The 17,361-nt window shown below is 47.5% G+C and overlaps 2 protein-coding genes across 2 annotated transcripts in view; both read right to left on the bottom strand.

Moving 5' to 3' along the window:
- Positions 1-17,361, bottom strand: part of LOC308609763 (forkhead-associated domain-containing protein 1-like) — a 200,206-nt gene that overhangs the window by 11,044 nt on the left and 171,801 nt on the right. The gene's annotated exons all lie outside the window — the stretch shown is intronic.
- LOC308609766 (forkhead-associated domain-containing protein 1-like) overlaps positions 4,745-17,361 on the bottom strand; it is a gene marked incomplete at its 3' end in the record, with an annotated part of 72,494 nt that continues 59,877 nt past the window's right edge. Inside the window, exons 6-10 of the mRNA XM_081259063.1 lie at positions 15,974-16,082; positions 12,188-12,318; positions 9,862-9,951; positions 8,730-8,834; positions 4,745-4,990 (exon numbers count right to left, since the gene is read on the bottom strand). Coding sequence (XP_081115189.1) covers positions 4,745-4,990; positions 8,730-8,834; positions 9,862-9,951; positions 12,188-12,318; positions 15,974-16,082 — 681 coding nt within the window. The remainder of the gene's footprint in view (positions 4,991-8,729; positions 8,835-9,861; positions 9,952-12,187; positions 12,319-15,973; positions 16,083-17,361) is intronic.

The following is a 17,361-nucleotide window of genomic DNA, read 5'->3' as shown; positions in this document are numbered from 1 at the left end:
AGTGGTCATGTTTGTTGAATGAACGAATGAAGGTTAAGTGGAAAATGGCCTCCCTCCTTTTTACTAAAGGAATCTCATTTCTGTGCAGCAGAAACCATACCCTCACAAAATTCGGCCCAACCTTCTCCTAGCTCTGGAACCTGGTGGGTGGGCATCCCTTCAGACCCTTTCCAGAGACAATGCAGATAGTGTTTGCAGCTGCATCTCCCTAAGACCCCAACCAGCCAGCTGGCTGCTGGAAGCCCAACTGACTGCATGGAAAGGCCACCAGACTGAATAGGGGACCTGATCTGAACGACTACAAATAACCATAACAAGCCTCCTTAAAAAATAAATTGGCTTTTAATGCTTGCCATGAGCCTCTCTTAGCCCTAGCATTTGTTGGCACTACCCTGAAACCCTCTGAGATTAAAAACAAAACAACTACAAAAATATAAATGCCCCCAAAGTGACTGTGATAGATAAGAGTATACATATTTGTCTATGTACCTATGGAGATGAGAATAAAAGAGGGTATCTGAAGATGACAATAAACCGGGCAGATCTGCTGCAAAAAGAACCTGAGATGCTGTTCAGTGTCTTCAGCTACCCTGAGCTGCATCCTCTGTACCTCTCCAGACGCCCCCTCTTTTCCTGAGGGAAGGGTCACTAAGGAAGAGCCTGGGCTACAGGATCCAAGCACACAGTCCCCACCCGGTCTCTGCAGGCTCGCAGACACACCACCAGGGACACACCCCTGGTGTGTCTTCAATCATTATTCTGTGACCTTGGGTGAGGTACTTGACCTCCTGAAGCCTTACTTTTTCTTATTTGTTAAATGGGGACAATAATAGTAACTATGACACAAGGCTGCTACGATGGTTAAATGACATAAGGCATGGAGCCGGCTGAGCTCAACGCCTGGCACACAGTAAGCAGTTCACAGATGTCAGCTATTCTTCCTCCTGCTCTTTCCTTTAATTACTGCCAACCTTGGAGGATTGAGAGTTGGGAGGTTTCCTGCTCTGTGGTGTCAGTGGTGGGATGAGGGCTTGTTGCCAAGGGGAAGGTCAATCTTGGAAGCAGGACCATCAGGACGTGAGATCCAGCTGAGCTCCCCACCTGGAGATGGTCCCTCTACTCCCAACCTCAGAGAAGGAAGATTCGATTTTACCAGGAAGACCAACACGTTTCTGAAGACTCACATCTCTAGACGTGTGAGCAAATGTCTAGAAAAATTGTAGGAGAAAATGCTGGTACAGAGAGGATGGCTTTATTATGTTTTCCAAAAGCTGGTTTAGACTAGCTGCCGCAGCAAGCCACGCTGACCTGAGCTGTCCATTGTCATGTGTCAGTCAAACACCTGATCAAACATCCATTTAGGATACACGGCACCTTCAACCTAACAATCAAATTACTTCTGAAAATCCTGGAAAACACAAACTATGCTCCCTAAGAAAGGAAGGTTTTCTTGGATAATACTCTTTAAATACTGTTTGACAATAATAACTATCATCTATTAAAGTGCTCGCTATGAGCTAGGCACTGGGATAATCACTTTACATGATGATCTCCTTTAATTTTTCCATCATCATTTTACAGCTGGGAAATGAAGTCCCAGAAAGGTTAGGAGCCTGCCCAAGGTCACAGAGCTTGCAGAGCTGGGATTAGGACACAGGTCTCTGATTCTAGAACTTGTGTCTTCTTAATCATCATGGCTCCCTTCTGCTGCCCTTTATGTGTTCATGTTTTTCAGTTTATAGCAAAAAGCAAATGTTAGGCAAGCTCATGACATAATGTTGTACATTAGCTTGTTGGATATTTTCTGCAGAATATAACATGTGAAGTGAAAAGGAGGGCCCAGAGATTGACCTGGCCAGCATCAGTGCAATGCTATATCATGCTGTACATGATGGGAAGCAGCCTTTCTATTCAAACATTGGATCACTATTACGGCCAGGCACCGACCAGTCCATACAGGTGCCAGCCCATCAGGGAGGACCTGGCCTCGAACCAATGATGTATACAGTGGTGCCAGGGCACACGGCTAGTGTCTGTCCTCATGCCCACCCTCCCCACGTGTCAGTCAAAGCAGAGACAAAGTTTCTTTGGTTACCGTTCCGATCTCTACTCTTAAAAAAGTTGGCAAGTCAGGTTTTACATCCAATATTTTCCGAACATTTTTTTCCATTCCGAGGGTCTTTAAGTCTAGAAATGATCCATCCATGTGGTCCTTGTGATCTATAAAAGAAAAAAGTTTACACTCAAAAGAAAGGCTCAGGAAGAAGTTACTGCATGTAAAAGTCACAGCTGCTATTTACTGGACACTTACCACAGGCCAGTACTAATTAGCTCACCATCCTCCCTTGGCAGGGGAGGCATCGAGGCCCAGAGAGGTGAAATGACTTGTCCAAGGCCACACAGCTCATATGAGGCTGCAGCCTCCCAGGGCGGGGGCACTGAGGGGGAACCTTCGGCCACAGGTGTGAGGATGGACTTGAACCCAGGCTTCTGTGTCCTAGCCCAGGGCTCCACCCAGCAGCAAGCTTGGCTTCTTGAAAGCCCTATTCCCTCTAAACAGGGTATTTATCCTGGGAAGTTCCCCAAGGTTGGTCCTTGCACAGCATCCGTCTATGAAAAAGTTTTCACTGGGCCACAGTGAAATAAGAAAAAGAGGGACAAGGTTCTGAGTTTTTCATGAAATCCTGTTTATTTAATATCAAGGCCTGCTCTTGACTCTGAGCTCATGCCTACCCATCTATTTTTTTTTCCTGCCCATCTTTTTTTATAACTCTGTTTTTTTAGTTATGAAATGATGGGGATAGAAGATGGTGGTCCTGGCAAATTGGTTAGTCCCTAAAGTGAACCCTCAAGTCTGGGGTCCACGGTTCTCAGCACAGAGGGGGTGACTAGGCAGGAGGAAACTTACTTGACAAGCAGGCCTTCTCAAGTTCTTTAATTCGTGCACGAAGCTCAGATAAAGCCTTTTTCTGACACTGAATGACTTCCTCATGTCGGGACGCTTTGCACTTGGCCCCTAGATCACTGAAGGACTGCTCCTGTGGCCAGAATGGTGAGGACAGCAGCTTTATCACTGATCACAACCTCCCTCTCTTGTATTTGAAGAAACATGAACAAATCATGGATTAGCAGAAACCCTGTCACTTACTCAGTACCTTGGAAAATATCATTACAGGGCTTCAGCAGAGAAGGAATTTAAAAATTTCATTTCGAATGCAAAGTCACATCTAGGAAGATTTCCAACTTTCCTACCGACTTAGCATCACTGTAAATAAGAGATCCCCCCTGTGTTCCCTCCCCACGTTTTCTTTCTCTTGTTCTTCTAATGCTCTTCTAAGCTGGGGTTTCCACTTGTTCTCATTCTGGTCTCATCTCTGAACAATCACATCAGATTTGCTCCTGGAGGGGCTTTTTTTTTTTTGCCGGCACCATGCGGCATGTGGGATCTTAGTTCCCTGACCAGGGATCGAAACCGCGCCCCCTGCAGCGGAAGCACACAGTCTTAACAACTGGACCGCCAGGGAAGTCCCTGGAGCCGCCTTTTTTTTTTTTTTTTTTTTTTTTGCGTTACTCGGGCCTCTCACTCTTGTGGCCTCTCCGGTTGCGGAGCACAGGCTCCGGACACGCAGGCTCAGTGGCCATGGCTCACAGGCCCAGCCGCTCCGCGGCATGTGGGATCCTCCCGGACCGAGGCATGAACCGGTGTCCCCTGCATCGGCAGGCGGACTCTCAACCACTGCGCCACCAGGGAAGCCCCAGGTGGTTCTTATCGGCCAACTTGGGGAAAACCTTCTTCTATGACTTTGTGGCTGAAAATGTAGTCTGCAGAGCTGTGCTATTGGTACCAGCTGGGAGCTGTTCAGAAATGCAGAATCCCAGGCTCCCCCCACCCGAGACCTGCTGAGTCAGAATCTGCATTTCAACAACATCCCCATATGATCCGTGGACACCTTTGAGTTGAGAGGTGCCACTGTAAAGTATCCTCTAATTGGCTGGTTTCTGGAAAAGTAAGTAGCCGTTTTGGCCATGTGTTTCCCCTGATATGCATGAAGAGAAAGACTGAAATACTATTGGTTGGTCTTGCACACACTTAGACACAAACCAGGACCCGCAGTAACGACTGGGATTTGTATCAATAAAATCAGCTGCGGTATATAAACAAAGTACCATTTCTAGACATTTCAATAACCTTGCCTCTTCAAGTTGATATTCAAGTTGATCTCTGAGTTTTAGGATTCAAGCTTCATGTTAATTCCTCCTACATCATTCACCCTCTTTAATTAATTTAGTTCCCAACAAGGAGTTGCTGAGATTCCTCCATCTAAGTACGTGCCCTCTGTTTCTCATAGGAAAGCCCATTTCATCAGTTTCCAGTAGTAAAGAGAAGGACGGGGACCACCTTACCGATTTCTCTTCCATTAGCCGCTTGACTCTGGCTTTCAGCTTCTCGTCTTGCTGTAGCCTTTCCTCGGTCAGCTTCTCCTTCTCTGCCAGATGCTGCCGAGTTTCCTGAGAACTGTTGATCTGCATCTGAAATGAGGGGAAGGGGAACTGCAGCTGATGGGCGACAGGACTAACACAGGAGTCATTTCCACTACCTTTGGGGGCGGGACAAAGGTTCACGAAACTTTCTTCAAAACACAGAAAAATGATGCTTAGCTTAGTAACTAATAGCGAAGTAGTAGAGCATCGTGGTTAAGAGCTCAGACTCTAGATATGGATAGAATCTCAGCTCTAGATCTTTCTAGACACTTCTTCGTATAGAAAATAAGCGGGTGAAATAAGGCAGGCCGTCTTCCTCCTCATTCATCCCTGCCGGCCGCTTGGGTGCGGGATTCCGTGGAGAGCACGGGCCCGTGAAGGGGCTCTGCAGCATGCCTACCTGACCTACTGCCCTTTCCAAATTGGCTTTAATGAGGTTTTCTCTGTTCCTCATTTCTTGCAGCTGAAGCAATTTCCTTCTGGAATCCTCCCGAAGCTTCTCTTCAACCTGAAAGGATGATGAAACCGAGGGCTTGCTGCTAATGTGATCATCATGCCCTCTGGGGAAACTCTTCTGGGGGGGCTGCTAATGGCAGTGGGGGAGTCCCTGAGGGGTAGTGACAGCTGCAGACCAGCAGCCGGGGTCACAGGCATGCACAGGGTGGAGGCAAACTCACAGGGAGTTGCCCCCTAAGGGAAAGGGATGAGCTCTGCACCCGGGGCTCAACTATGTTCTACCGCACACTCCCATCCCAGCTCGGTCCCTAACAAGCCGTACGACACTCGGAAAGTTATTTCACTGCTCCGTGACTCAGTGTCCTCATCTGTCAATTGGGGATGATGATACTAGTATCACTGCATAGAGTTATTGTGGGGATTCAATGTTTGGAATAGTGCTTAAGGGCTCTGTGAGTGTGTTAAGTACTGTTGTAACCTATGAAAGGTGGACGGCAATGTCCGCCGTACAGTCTCGTTCTAATAACTCGTGATGGGTACTTGGAAATAGTATGATTGTGTTTATTATCATAACTGTTTGTCGTTACCACTTTGAGCACACTCACTGGTGGTAACCTCTCTGGAGGCTTGCCAAAGCAATGTCTATTAAGAATTGCAGCCTGAAAAGGAAGGCCTTTAAAGTGGAGAACCTTGCCTACTTTTCCCCCCTTGCTTGGGTAACAGTCAACACGCGGTAAGCTTGGACGTGCTCCACGCTACCCTTGGCTGGCCAGTGTAGGCCTCGCAGCTGCTCAGTTCTTGGATGCACCTGCTGAGCCCTGGGCCCTGGCACTAACAGGAAATGAGGCAAACTCTCGTAAATAAATGGAAAGTTTTTGTGCTGAAACAAATTCACAGGCTGCTTTTTTAGGGATCTGAAGAGGGGGATCACAGGGATGTAATAAAAGACCCAGACAAGCCCTTAAGAGCTTTCTTCTGAGCAGTGTGGTCCAGTGGAAGAGCCTCTACCCAGCTCCATTACCCTGGAAAAGTCATCTAAGCTCTCTGGGCCTTAGTTTTCTCCCAGGTCTAAACATGCTCTGACTTCTATGTCAGCAGCCTTTTTCATATGCTGCAAAAGCCAAGTCCAGCCTTGGACTCTGCCCTTATCTGTGTTCTGCATGAACAGCCCCCGTTCCCGTCCCCAAGCCTCAGAGTCACCTTCAACAGCCGCCCCGCTCCCTCTCTCACACTCGGGGGTCTCATGCCTGTCCTCCAACCCCTCTCACATGAAAGCTGGACTGTGACAAGTGGCCTTCTCGCCTCGAGTTTAGTTTCTTCCAGTGCAATCTTAACGGTACTGTGAGAGTTACCCAGCTGTAAGGCAGCTCTGTCCAACAGAACTTTCTGCAACGGTACAGGTACTCTGAGCGAGGCTGTGTTGTCTAATACGGCAGCCACCAGCCACATCTGGGGATCGAGCACTCGAAATGGGGATGATGTGACGGAGGAACTGAACTAAAAATTTTAGTTAATTTTCATTAATTTCAGTGTAAACAGTAGCATGTGGCTGTTTGCTACGCCAGGGTAACTGAAGTCAGACGAACCTGGAGTCAGACAAAACCGACTGTGCCATTGGGCTAGTTACTTTACTAGTAACTAGTAGCCTTGACTTTCTCATCTGTAAAATGGAGAGGATGATTTCTAGATCACAGCACTGTTGTGAAGATGAAGAGATGAAATGTTCAAGGTAACGCCTAGTACGTGAGAAATTGTAACTATCATTTTCACCCTGATTACTGTCCACGAATGTCATTGCATCAGCCACTTGTTCAGGAGCCTTAGGAGCTCCCCACTGCCTGTGTGGTACAGAGCCCAAGCACCTGAACTAAGGCAAAACACCAAGCCAGGGATTCAAGAAGCCCCTACGAACTCAACGAGGTATATAAAACTGAATCCACACCTAGATAAACCATAATAAAACTGCTGGAAATCAAGGGAAAAGACAATCTTAAAAGCAACTGGAGAAAAAGACAGATTATGCAAAGGTACAACAGTTAGGCTTACAGATGACTTCTAAATAGAAATAATAGGAGCCACAAGACAATAGTGACATATCTAATGCTGTATCTAATGTGCTGAAAGAAAAGAATTGCCATTGTAGAATTCAATACGCAGTCAAATGTGTTTTAAGAATGAAGGTTAAATATACATCTCCAGACAGACACACAGGCACATTTGAGAATTTGTCATCAGCAGAGCCACAATGAGGGAAAACATTAAAGGGTATTCTTCAGACACAAGAAAAATGAACCCAGGTGGGTGATCAGAGATGCAGAAAAGACAAGCAACAGTAAGGGTAATGTGTGGATATGATACTGACTATAGCAAAACACTAATAATGTCTTGTGGGGTTTTAACTATCAAGAGGAGTTTAGAAAATGACAGCAATGGCTTATAAATCTGGAGGGGGTAAGTGAAGTTAAGGTGTTTGAAACTCATTGCACTGTCAAGGAGAAGGGCATAATTATCAACTACTATTGCCTCTTGGGAAGTTAAGAATGCAGGGCTTCCCTGGTGGCGCAGTGGTTGAGAGTCCGCCTGCCGATGCAGGGGACATGGGTTCGTGTTCCGGTCCGGGAGGATCCCACATGCCACGGAGCGGCTGGGCCCGTGAGCCATGGCCGCTCAGCCTGTGCATCCGGAGCCTGTGCTCCACTACGGGAGAGGGCACAACAGTGAGAGGCCCGCGTACCGCAAAAAAAAAAAAAAAGAATGCATATTGTAGTCTTCAGGATGACTACTAAGAGAATAGTAGAAGAGTGAAAAACTTAATTAATGTGTGATTTTGGTGAGTCAAGGATGAATGCTATTGTCTTACTATTACTAAAAGAATAGTAAAAAAGTGAAATATTTCCAAGCTAATAGAGGGCGAAAGTGGAATAAGAGAAAACCATCCACTCAGAAGGAGGCAAGAAAGGAGAGAAAAAGGAATATAGCACAGATGGTACAACTGGTATTGAGCAAGAAGGTAGATTTAAACCCCAGTAAATGAGTAATTACATAATATAAATGGACTAAAAGTCAAAGATTGTCAAACTGGATTTTGTAAAAATGATACGCTATTTGAAGGCATATGTCTAAACCTTAAGACAAAAATTGACAGAGAACATATGAAAAAGATATGGTATGAAAACTCTAACCAACAGAAAGCCAGTGATGAAGCTAAATGACAAAGGAGACGTTAAGGGAGAAACACTAGTAGAGATGAAAAGGGACATTTCATGATGATCTAAAGTTTTGCTCTACAGGAAGTATTAGGATTCTAAATTCATATGCACCTAGTAACACAGCCTCAAAATATATAAAGCAAACATCGTTCATATTAAAAGAAGAAACACACAAATGACAAACATGTTGAGATTTTTAAAAACATTCTCAATGATGGAACAAAAAGACAAAAAAAATCAATATGAGAATTTAAGTTGGAACAACATCATTGGCAAACTTGATTTAATGGATCAATTCTTTCTTAGATAATTTGACAATTAAGATCTGAAGGCAGTCTAGGGTAGTGGTTACACACAGGAGCTTTGGAGTCAGGCAGACCTGGATTCAAGTTCTGCCACAACTACTTTATGCAAGTGAACTTGGATAACTTCCTTCACCTCTGTGAGCCTCAGTTTTCCCGACTGTAAAGTGGGGTGAATACCAGTATAGACCGCATGGGGTCATTGTGAGGATGAACAGAGATGATGCAGGTGGAGTGCTTGCCCCAGAGTGGTTCCCAGGCTGACCTGTCCCTGCCATACCTTGCTCTTTTCCCACAGCGTCATAGAGATCAGGCTCTGCTCGGTACTGCTCCTTTTCAGCTCCACCCTGAGCTTCCTCATTTCTTTTTCCATGTCATGGATTTGCTGAAAGAGTTCCAACAACAGGGAAGTCAACTTCACAACTCATTTCATCCGGTTCATTTAGGCAGAAACCTAGTCTGGGATTCGCTTAACTCCTTCCCTTGGGGGACAATTCCACATCTTTGAGGCAAAGTAGACTTTCTTTCAATGGATGCAATGAAAGGGCTGGGTGAGGGAAAATTTGAGTTTCTTTTGAAGATCAGCATGGATCCTGGATTAAACAGTACAAGATACCTATCCACTCATTAGAGTCTCTTTCCTTGGGGCACATTTTTGAGTTCAATCTAAATAAGGGCTGTTTGGAAGACACAATGGGCACAGTTTGGAAGAAAAGAACAATGACATTTTTCTTTTTTCTCATTTGAGGCAGAGAAGTGTGCTCCTGACAGAGAGAAGAACACACGTCTCCTGCCCCCGTCCCAGGCACCGTCCTTCCCAACGGATGGAAAACGTATGCCTGGTGATGTGCACGAGGGTTCGGGCCGGTACAGGGGGTGAACATTTACATTTAGTGGTCATCTTTTCATTGTATTCATTTTTATGTTCACCTTCCATACAAGGCCAGTGATACATTTGCTTTTTATTTTGGTTTTATGAATTGTTGTAAAATTGAATGTATTTAAGCAAAAATACTTCAAGAAGAGTTGTGTTAATAACAGTGCTCAGGGCTGTGCTAAAACTTGTGACAGTGGATCATGAAAGTCTGGGCATCACAAGTCCAGGGGTAGGGGCCACGTTGAATTTCTAGCAGCATACGGTGGCCACCTCCCGTCCCTTTCCCCAGGGGAAACCTGATGAGGGGCCTTGAGCCAACTGCCCAGAAAATCTGGGGAGAGTGTGTTTTCCATGGTCTTTTCACCCATCTCTTTGAGGCCAGCAAACCAAAGAATTAGGAGACTACATTAACAGACAAACACCCAGAAAGCCCCAGAGCTTGTGCTAGCTAATGGGCCAAGGAACCCCTCCAAAACCCTCAAGGCCACAATCTAGGCTTTCAGTGGACACCTAGGGGTCAGGAGGTTCAACGCACGGTTTTGCAGAGTTTTAACTCGTTCTCTTGGGCTTCCCACTTCTCCTTCTTGGCATCTTCCTTCTGTAACTCTTCTTTCAGCACTGAGCACTGTGGAGAAAAAGGACAAGGCCACGGGGGCTTGGCTGGGGGTCCCAAGTACCTGTGTTCACGCCCAGGAGTGTTTCTTGCTGTATAACCCAATCACACCTCTGAATTCTGAGAGGCGAGACCAATTGTGTGATGGGAGCACGGGATCCTACAGTCCTTCCCAGTTCACCCCTCTCCTGAGTTCTGAGGAATAGAGCATCTAAGTTCCTCTTCAAAAGCCAGCAAACTTCACTGCAGGGGAAATCCAGCTTTGTAGAGTCTGGGTACTTAGGGTGCAGGAATTGGGATGTTTTCACGCTGTGACCGGTGAGGGTGCAGGGGGCCGAGCCAGTGAGCTGGGGTCCATCTTAGGGCTTTTGTGCAGGTTGCATCTCAAAGAAACAACTGCCCCGACTGGTGTGGAGGGGTAAACGGGGCTGTCTTGCCTGAGGGCGGCTTGGCAACAGGCATTAAGGGCATAAGGATGGATGTGCCTTCTTCTGACCCAGCAATTCCCACTTTAGGAATGTACCTTAAGGACAATGACTGGAGAAATAAGTAAATCTGTAGTTTCAAGGATGCTCTTCACAGAATTGTCAGTAACAGTGGAAGAAAAAAAAAAAAGAGGAAAAAACCCAAGTGTTGTTTACAACAGCAGACCACTTTATAACACTGGATACATCCAGGAGAAAGTATGTAGCTTTTAAGACGAATGATAAGAGCGTTGATTTATTAGCACGGGAAAACAGTAAGTATTGAAAAATTTTAAAAATGTGCATAGTATAAATTAACTATAAAATGATTGATTGATTGATTTCTAGGCAATATATAGAAATAAGACTAGAAGAACATACATGAAAATATTAACACTGATTTCTCAAGGTAGCATTTCCTCTCCTCTCTTTTTATTTTTTCTTCTCAATGTCATCTACCTATTTTTCTAAAATTAACACACATGATGTATGTTATTAAAAAAAAGGCATCTCAAATGTTCACAAGAGCAGTACCCTTGGTGGTGACGAGCCCTTGTGCTATTGGCCAGCACAGTCTAGAGGAGAAGGGACCTCATTCCGAGGTCAACGAGGAAGGTGAAACGGGGACATAAATCATCCAAATGCACTTCAGGAGGTAGAAGAGCCAAGCAGGTGCTGTCTTTGCAGATTCCTTCTACTTAGCACCAGCTCTGCATCCCCTTCCCGTCCCCAACACACACACACACACACACACCACATTAAACAGCTATAGCACATGCCTGGGAATACACTCTGCTTGGGAGAAACGAATGCAGAGGGCTTGGCCAGGCAGCCGACCTCGGGCAGAGGCAGAAGAGCACGACGAAAACCAGCCTCCCACTTCTCGGAAAACCATTTTGTCATCCCCATTTCACAGATCGGGAAATGGAGGCCAAATAAGTTACAATGAAAGAAAGCTCTGGGATGGGACCCTGGTCTGTCTGATCCCAAAGCTCGTGCAGTGCCTTTCACCAGCTCCAAACTGGGTATGGTACTACGTACCAGGTATTACTTACTGTGCCTTTTCCTTGGAACCTCAAGATCTGTTCTCACCCCACCCCCATGCAGACCTAGCTATCGGGTAGCCTCTGGGAATCTCTGAGTTGCCACCTGAGATGAAAGCTTTGAGGTTTTACCTTGACTCACAGAAACAGGCACATCATGCAAATACTGAGAAATCTTATCCTCTAGAGTCAGGATTCTAAAGTTAGCATTGAAGGCAAGATTTGCAAATAGTCAAAGTTACATGTAAAAAGCTCTTTGCTTGCCTACCACGTTCATCTTCCATAGAGGCATTCTACACACTAAAGTCTAAGGAAGAAATGAGAGTCTGCGTGTTTGCATCTGGATCTTCAAACGTTCTGCTTTGAAGACACTTATGAGAACCAGTGGTGCTGGGACCATAATGCAGCCGTGTGGTCATCCTTGCTCACAGAGAGATCGTATTCTGTTTAATGTTAAACTTTGTACTGGCAGTATATGCTCATAGGTGGGTTTGTTGCTGGGATTAAACAAACGCATTTATAATAGGGGTTAGAAAATGTTTGCTGGATTTGAAAATCTATTATGCTTCTTCTGAGCCACATACACACTGTCCTTTGAAAGGCTTCAGAGAAGTTGGCCACCTGCCCAGCAGCTACCCTCCCTGTGTCCTTGGGCACTGGCCTCATCTCACCACCGTGTGTCATGTGACTCCACTGTGTCTGCTTTTCACAGCTACAATTTGCTGATGACCCGACACTCACTCTGGAGCTGAGGGCTTCGAGCTGGTGATCCTTTCCTTTGTTCTCACTTTTCAGTTGATTCACCTCCTGTTGTAGTTGTTGAACTTGACCATCCTTTACTAACACGTCTCTTTGCAAAGATGACACCATCTCTGTAAAAGAACCAAACCAAACCAAAACAAAAGACTCATGGAGGTCAAAGAGGCAGGAAGGATTATTGGCAACACCATGGCTGTCAGCCAACATTTGGACAAGACTTTCCAAGCCCGGGCCACCACCGGTGCCCTCCTAGGACTGGGGAGGCTTTTTCCAAGGGTCCCAGAGCAGGAATGGGAATGAGAGCAAAGTCCACGGAACAGGGTTTGAGGCTTCAGTGAGAATGAGGGGCAGTCAGCACCAGCGAGAGGAGAAGACTTTGGGGGCCCCTTGTGGGCACAGGCCGGGCAAACCTGGGAGGAGAGGCCACACCATGGACCTGGGGAACAAAGGCCCAGCACAGGGAAGGTCCAGGAATTCTTCTCCAGAGGCCAGGAGACGGGCGTGTGGCAGAGGGCACTGCTGGACACTATTGATGGGGTGGTTGGTTTCACAGTCCTCTGAGTTTGGACCCCTCTCTACCACTTATTAGCTTGGTGGTCTTAGACAAGCTATTTCACCTCCCACTGTCTGTCCCACACAGAGTTATTGTAAGGGTCAAATGATGTGGCATGTCCCAAGAACACAAAGTGGCTAAATTATGTTTGTTACAGGGAGCCTATTATTTTTCTCGGCAGCCAGCTTCCAAAATGGACCCAATGATCCCTACCACCTAGAATTCATGCCTTGTGTAGCCCCTCCCACCCTGGATAGGGCTGCCATGGGTAACCAATATGATACTGTGGAAATGACGGACTGTTTCCTCTCAGGCTGAGTCATAAAAGACAGTGGCCTCCCCTTTGCTCTCTCTCGAATCACTCACTCTGGGGGAAGCCAACTGCTGTGTTGTGAGGACACTCAAGCAGCCCTAGAGAGAAGCATGTGTGCTCAGGGACTAAGGCCTCCAGCCAATAGCCACATGAGCAGCCATTCTGAAGGGGGATCCTCCGGCTCCCCCCGAGGCTTTAGATGACATGACTTATGCCCCAGCCGACATCTTGACTGCAACTCATGAGAACTAAGTCACCCCCCTCTCAAATCCCTGAACTACAGATACTGGGTGAGATAATCAATATTAGTTGGGGATTTATCCATTACATTTTGGGGTAACTTTTTATGCAGCAATAGATAACTACTCCATTACTGTAGTATCATTTTTTTAAACATCTTTATTGGAGTATAATTGCTTTACAATGGTGTGTTAGTTTCTGCTTTATAACCAAGTGAATCAGTTATGCATATACATATCTCCCCATATCTCTTCCCTCTTGCATTGTAGTATCATTTTGAATAAAAGTGGGAAGAAGGGTGCATAAATGCATTGGTATTGGGTTATCTCCTACGGTTCTTTTCTTGAAAGAACATCAGGCCCAGTTTTAGTGGTAGGTTTCAATCAAGAATGTCTATGAAATAAAGCACAAAATGCTCCAGAATTTCATTTTAAAAATGAGCTTTGCCTCCAGGACACAGTTCAGTTACTTGGAAATCCCTCTGGGGCTTGCCACACTTTGAGTGGGTCCAGCCCATCTCAAGCATTATCCCAACCCAGGTCTGTCCGATTCCCTGATCGGAGAAGGTGGGATCTGAGACAGGCTTGATGCTTGGATGAGGTTTCACTGGCTGACATACGGGAGGAAGGTGAGGACCAGCGAGTTCATCCTTACATTCCTGGTGCCCAGGACAGCACCTAGCCTGGGGGAGGTGCTCAGAAAATATCTGAGGACATCCCAAGTGAGGGAGGAGCATAAGCAGAGACCTGGGGGCAGCAGTGGGTGGGGCTGGGTGTGATTAAGTTGCAGAGTGAGGCAGAAGAAAAGCACAGATTCATACAGAGATGGGGATTCACGTGCGACTCAGTGCTGTGCCTGGCTTCTACAGTTGTGGGCATGTTTCCTGCTACGCGCTGGCTGCCTTCAGAGTGATGTGCCCCTCCGAGGCTCACTGTCTCCTCCCTGTCACCTGCTTCTCTCCCTCCCCTCGTCTGTGAGTGGTCCCTCCTCTTCAGGTCTCTAGACATGTCAGTTTCGGCTTAAAAAACTCCACTGGATTCCCAAGACCCTTGGAATAATAACCCAGACCCCCCGACCCTGCCCAGCCCCACGATCCCCTGTTCACTCCACGCAGCCTCGCTTACCCTTGGCTTGTCCTTGCCCACCTGAAACAGGTCCTCTCTAAAAGAAGGACATAGCCGTGGAGGATACAGCATAAACTGGTTAGAATCGGCTAGGTCCAAGGGGGCGTAAGATTCGAATTCCAGGGGGAACTGGAGCCTCATTACAGGCTCATTGTAATACATTAGCAAAATGACACACGCACCAGCACCAGGACTGTTCCGAGGCTGACCATAAAGGTCAAAAAGTGGGTGGTGGGCTTCCCTGGTGGCGCGGTGGTTGAGATTCCGAGTGCCGATGCAGGGGACATGGGTTCGTGCCCCGGTCCGGGAAGATCCCACATGCCGTGGAGCAGATGGGCCCGTGAGCCATGGCCGCTGAGCCTGCGCATCCGGAGCCTGTGCTCCGCAACGGGAGAGGCCACAACAGCGAGAGGCCCACATACAGAAAAAAAAAAAAAGTGGGTGGTGGCCCAATGCCTGGAAATCCCCGCCCCTTCCCGAAAATATTAGAGTTGTCCCAATCCTCCCACTCATTAGCCTATAAAATTACCCAGCCCATAAAAACTAACTGCCCCATATTTGGGGGCCTCTAGCCTTCTGAGATGGCCCACACTCTGTCTGTGGAGTGTGTTTCTCTCTAAAGAAATCCACTTCTTACTTTGTCTCTCACTGAATTCTTTCTGCGATGAGACATAAAGAACCTGAGCTTTATTAAGTCCCGAGACCAGATTCGTGATCTCGATTAAAAGATAGTGGGTTCTGACTGGGTTCGAGTTCCAGCCCACGGGCTCAAGTCCCACCTGAGTTCCATGGTTGCACACCCACTAAGCTGGTCCCCCTTGGCCTCCCCGCCTTGAAGCACTGGCCACCACGACACACAGTTTATTTTCTCCACAGCACCACTGCTCTCTGAAGTGGGCTTGTTTATTCATCCGTTTACTTTTATTGTCTGTCACCCCCTCCCAAATCTGTGAGTACAGGAATCTGACTGTCTTGCTTGGCTCTCCCTCCCCGGAGCCTGGAACGGGGCCTGACACCTTGAAGGAGCTCAAGAAACATGTTGAAGCAATGAAGGAATCCAGGGAATCAAAGCTCAGCTACAGCTGTGCGTTGGCTGCCCCTCTCCCAACCCAAGCCCTTTATCAGGGAACCACCTCTGATCAAATTAGAAAATGGTTTCCCTTGGGCCCAAGTGCACTCGGCTGAAATGGGTGAGACAATGGGTGCCTTAAAGGAGTGACCCCATTTTGTCCACGCTCTAGTTTGCACTCAGGCTGCTTTGTGGAACCACCCAAGCCACAAGGCGACCTGTGTTCTCCCTGGTGGGGCCAGTGCTCAGGAGACCTTGTAGCCAAGAGATACCATTCTCTCAAATATTTACCAGGCCCTGCCCTCGGAACTGGGTGGCAAGAAACCTCCACTGAGGGAGAACTCTAATGCACCGACACGGGTGATCCCTGAGGCTGCACCCAGGTCACGGGCACAGGTGTGCTGGTTGACTGGTGATGTCTGCAGGGGGAGGGCAGAAGCTCTGGGGCCTGAATGCAGAAGGGCCTCACCTGACGTGATGGCGGCCTCCCTCCTTAAGTTCTCGGCCTCGTGCTTCAGGGAGGTGATTTCCAGGGTCTGGCTCAGCACCTGGTTGTAGCCTTGCTGTAGGGCATTGATCTGTGGAAGGAGGCAACACACAGTCAGAGGGGGCCAGCCAGGCCTGCAGGACACGCCGGTACTTCTCCAACGTTGGGCAAAGAGTCGGGCTGATCTTGGATCGGGGTGTTGGGGAAACCAAGGTTTTCAGTTGTTACTAGTGGAAGGGGCAGGAGGGGCCTGTTCCTTCAGTGACCACCATGACATCAGTCCTCAAGACACGAACCTTATCTTTGTGGCCACCCAGGGGCTCCGGTGCTGCTGTCTTCCTATGACCTGTGGGTTTTCAGCCATAAATAGACCAGCTGTTGGTTCCAGATCATCCAGCACTGACTGGATGCACAGCCAAGTTCAAGAGCCGGGAGCAGGTTATGAAATGAATTCCCTCTAATGAGAATAGAGGGTAGTTTATACCTCACAGAACACTCCAGAATTTACAAAGCCCATTCACACATGCTACCCTGATACTAGTCACAGCGTTGCTGAAGGCTGACGTTCCCATTAATGTGCCCATTTTGCAAGGGAGCCAGGTTGAGACTCAGAGAGGCGAGGCCCCCTGCTCGGGATCACGCGGCTGGTCAGACGTGGAGTCTGATTCAAACCCAGTCTTTAGTTGCCTGGTTCCTCCTTCCCAGGTGGCTTTAGGAATGAGCGTGAGAAGTTGGAGGCTGTAAAGCATGGCATGGACTCGGGAGCCGGACTGTGGCCTTCAAGTCCTGTCTCTGCCAGTTAACGGGCTTTGTGAACACAAGGAGGATACTTTTGTTCAGTCTGTACGTGGGGTGATGGTAGTCCCAACCTGATAGGATTGTTAGAAGTATTTTAATAAGTTAACATGTGTACAAGTGCTCAGATCAAGCCTGGCACACGGCACCGGGGGATGAGCTATGACGGTCCTCTCCTCTGACTACCCACGGGGTGTTTTTTTTCTTTTGTTTTGGGTTTATTTTGGGGGTTTTTTGCGGTATGTGGGCCTCTCACTGTTGTGGCCTCTCCCATTGTGGAGCACAGGCTCCGGACGCGCAGGCTCAGCGGCCATGGCTCACGGGCAGAGCCACTCCACAGCATGTGGTATCTTTCCGGACCGGGGCACGAACCTGTGTCCCCTGCATCGGCATGCGGACTCTCAACCACTGCGCCATCAGGGAAGCCCTCACGGTGTGTTTTAGCTTCAACTTCCCTCGTCCGTCTCTGGGGAAGGTAGTTGGTAATCTTTATGTGTGCATTTGTAAGCCTTGCCAGGCTCACTTAAACGCCAGTGTGGTTGTTATTAAGAGGAAATACAGGGGCTTCCCTGGTG

Source organism: Mesoplodon bidens (assembly GCF_964165515.1).
Source record: "Mesoplodon bidens genome assembly, contig: HAP1_SCAFFOLD_146, whole genome shotgun sequence".
In the NCBI taxonomy this organism is placed as follows: Eukaryota; Metazoa; Chordata; class Mammalia; order Artiodactyla; family Ziphiidae; genus Mesoplodon; species Mesoplodon bidens.
This window is presented reverse-complemented; position numbering and strand designations above follow the sequence as displayed.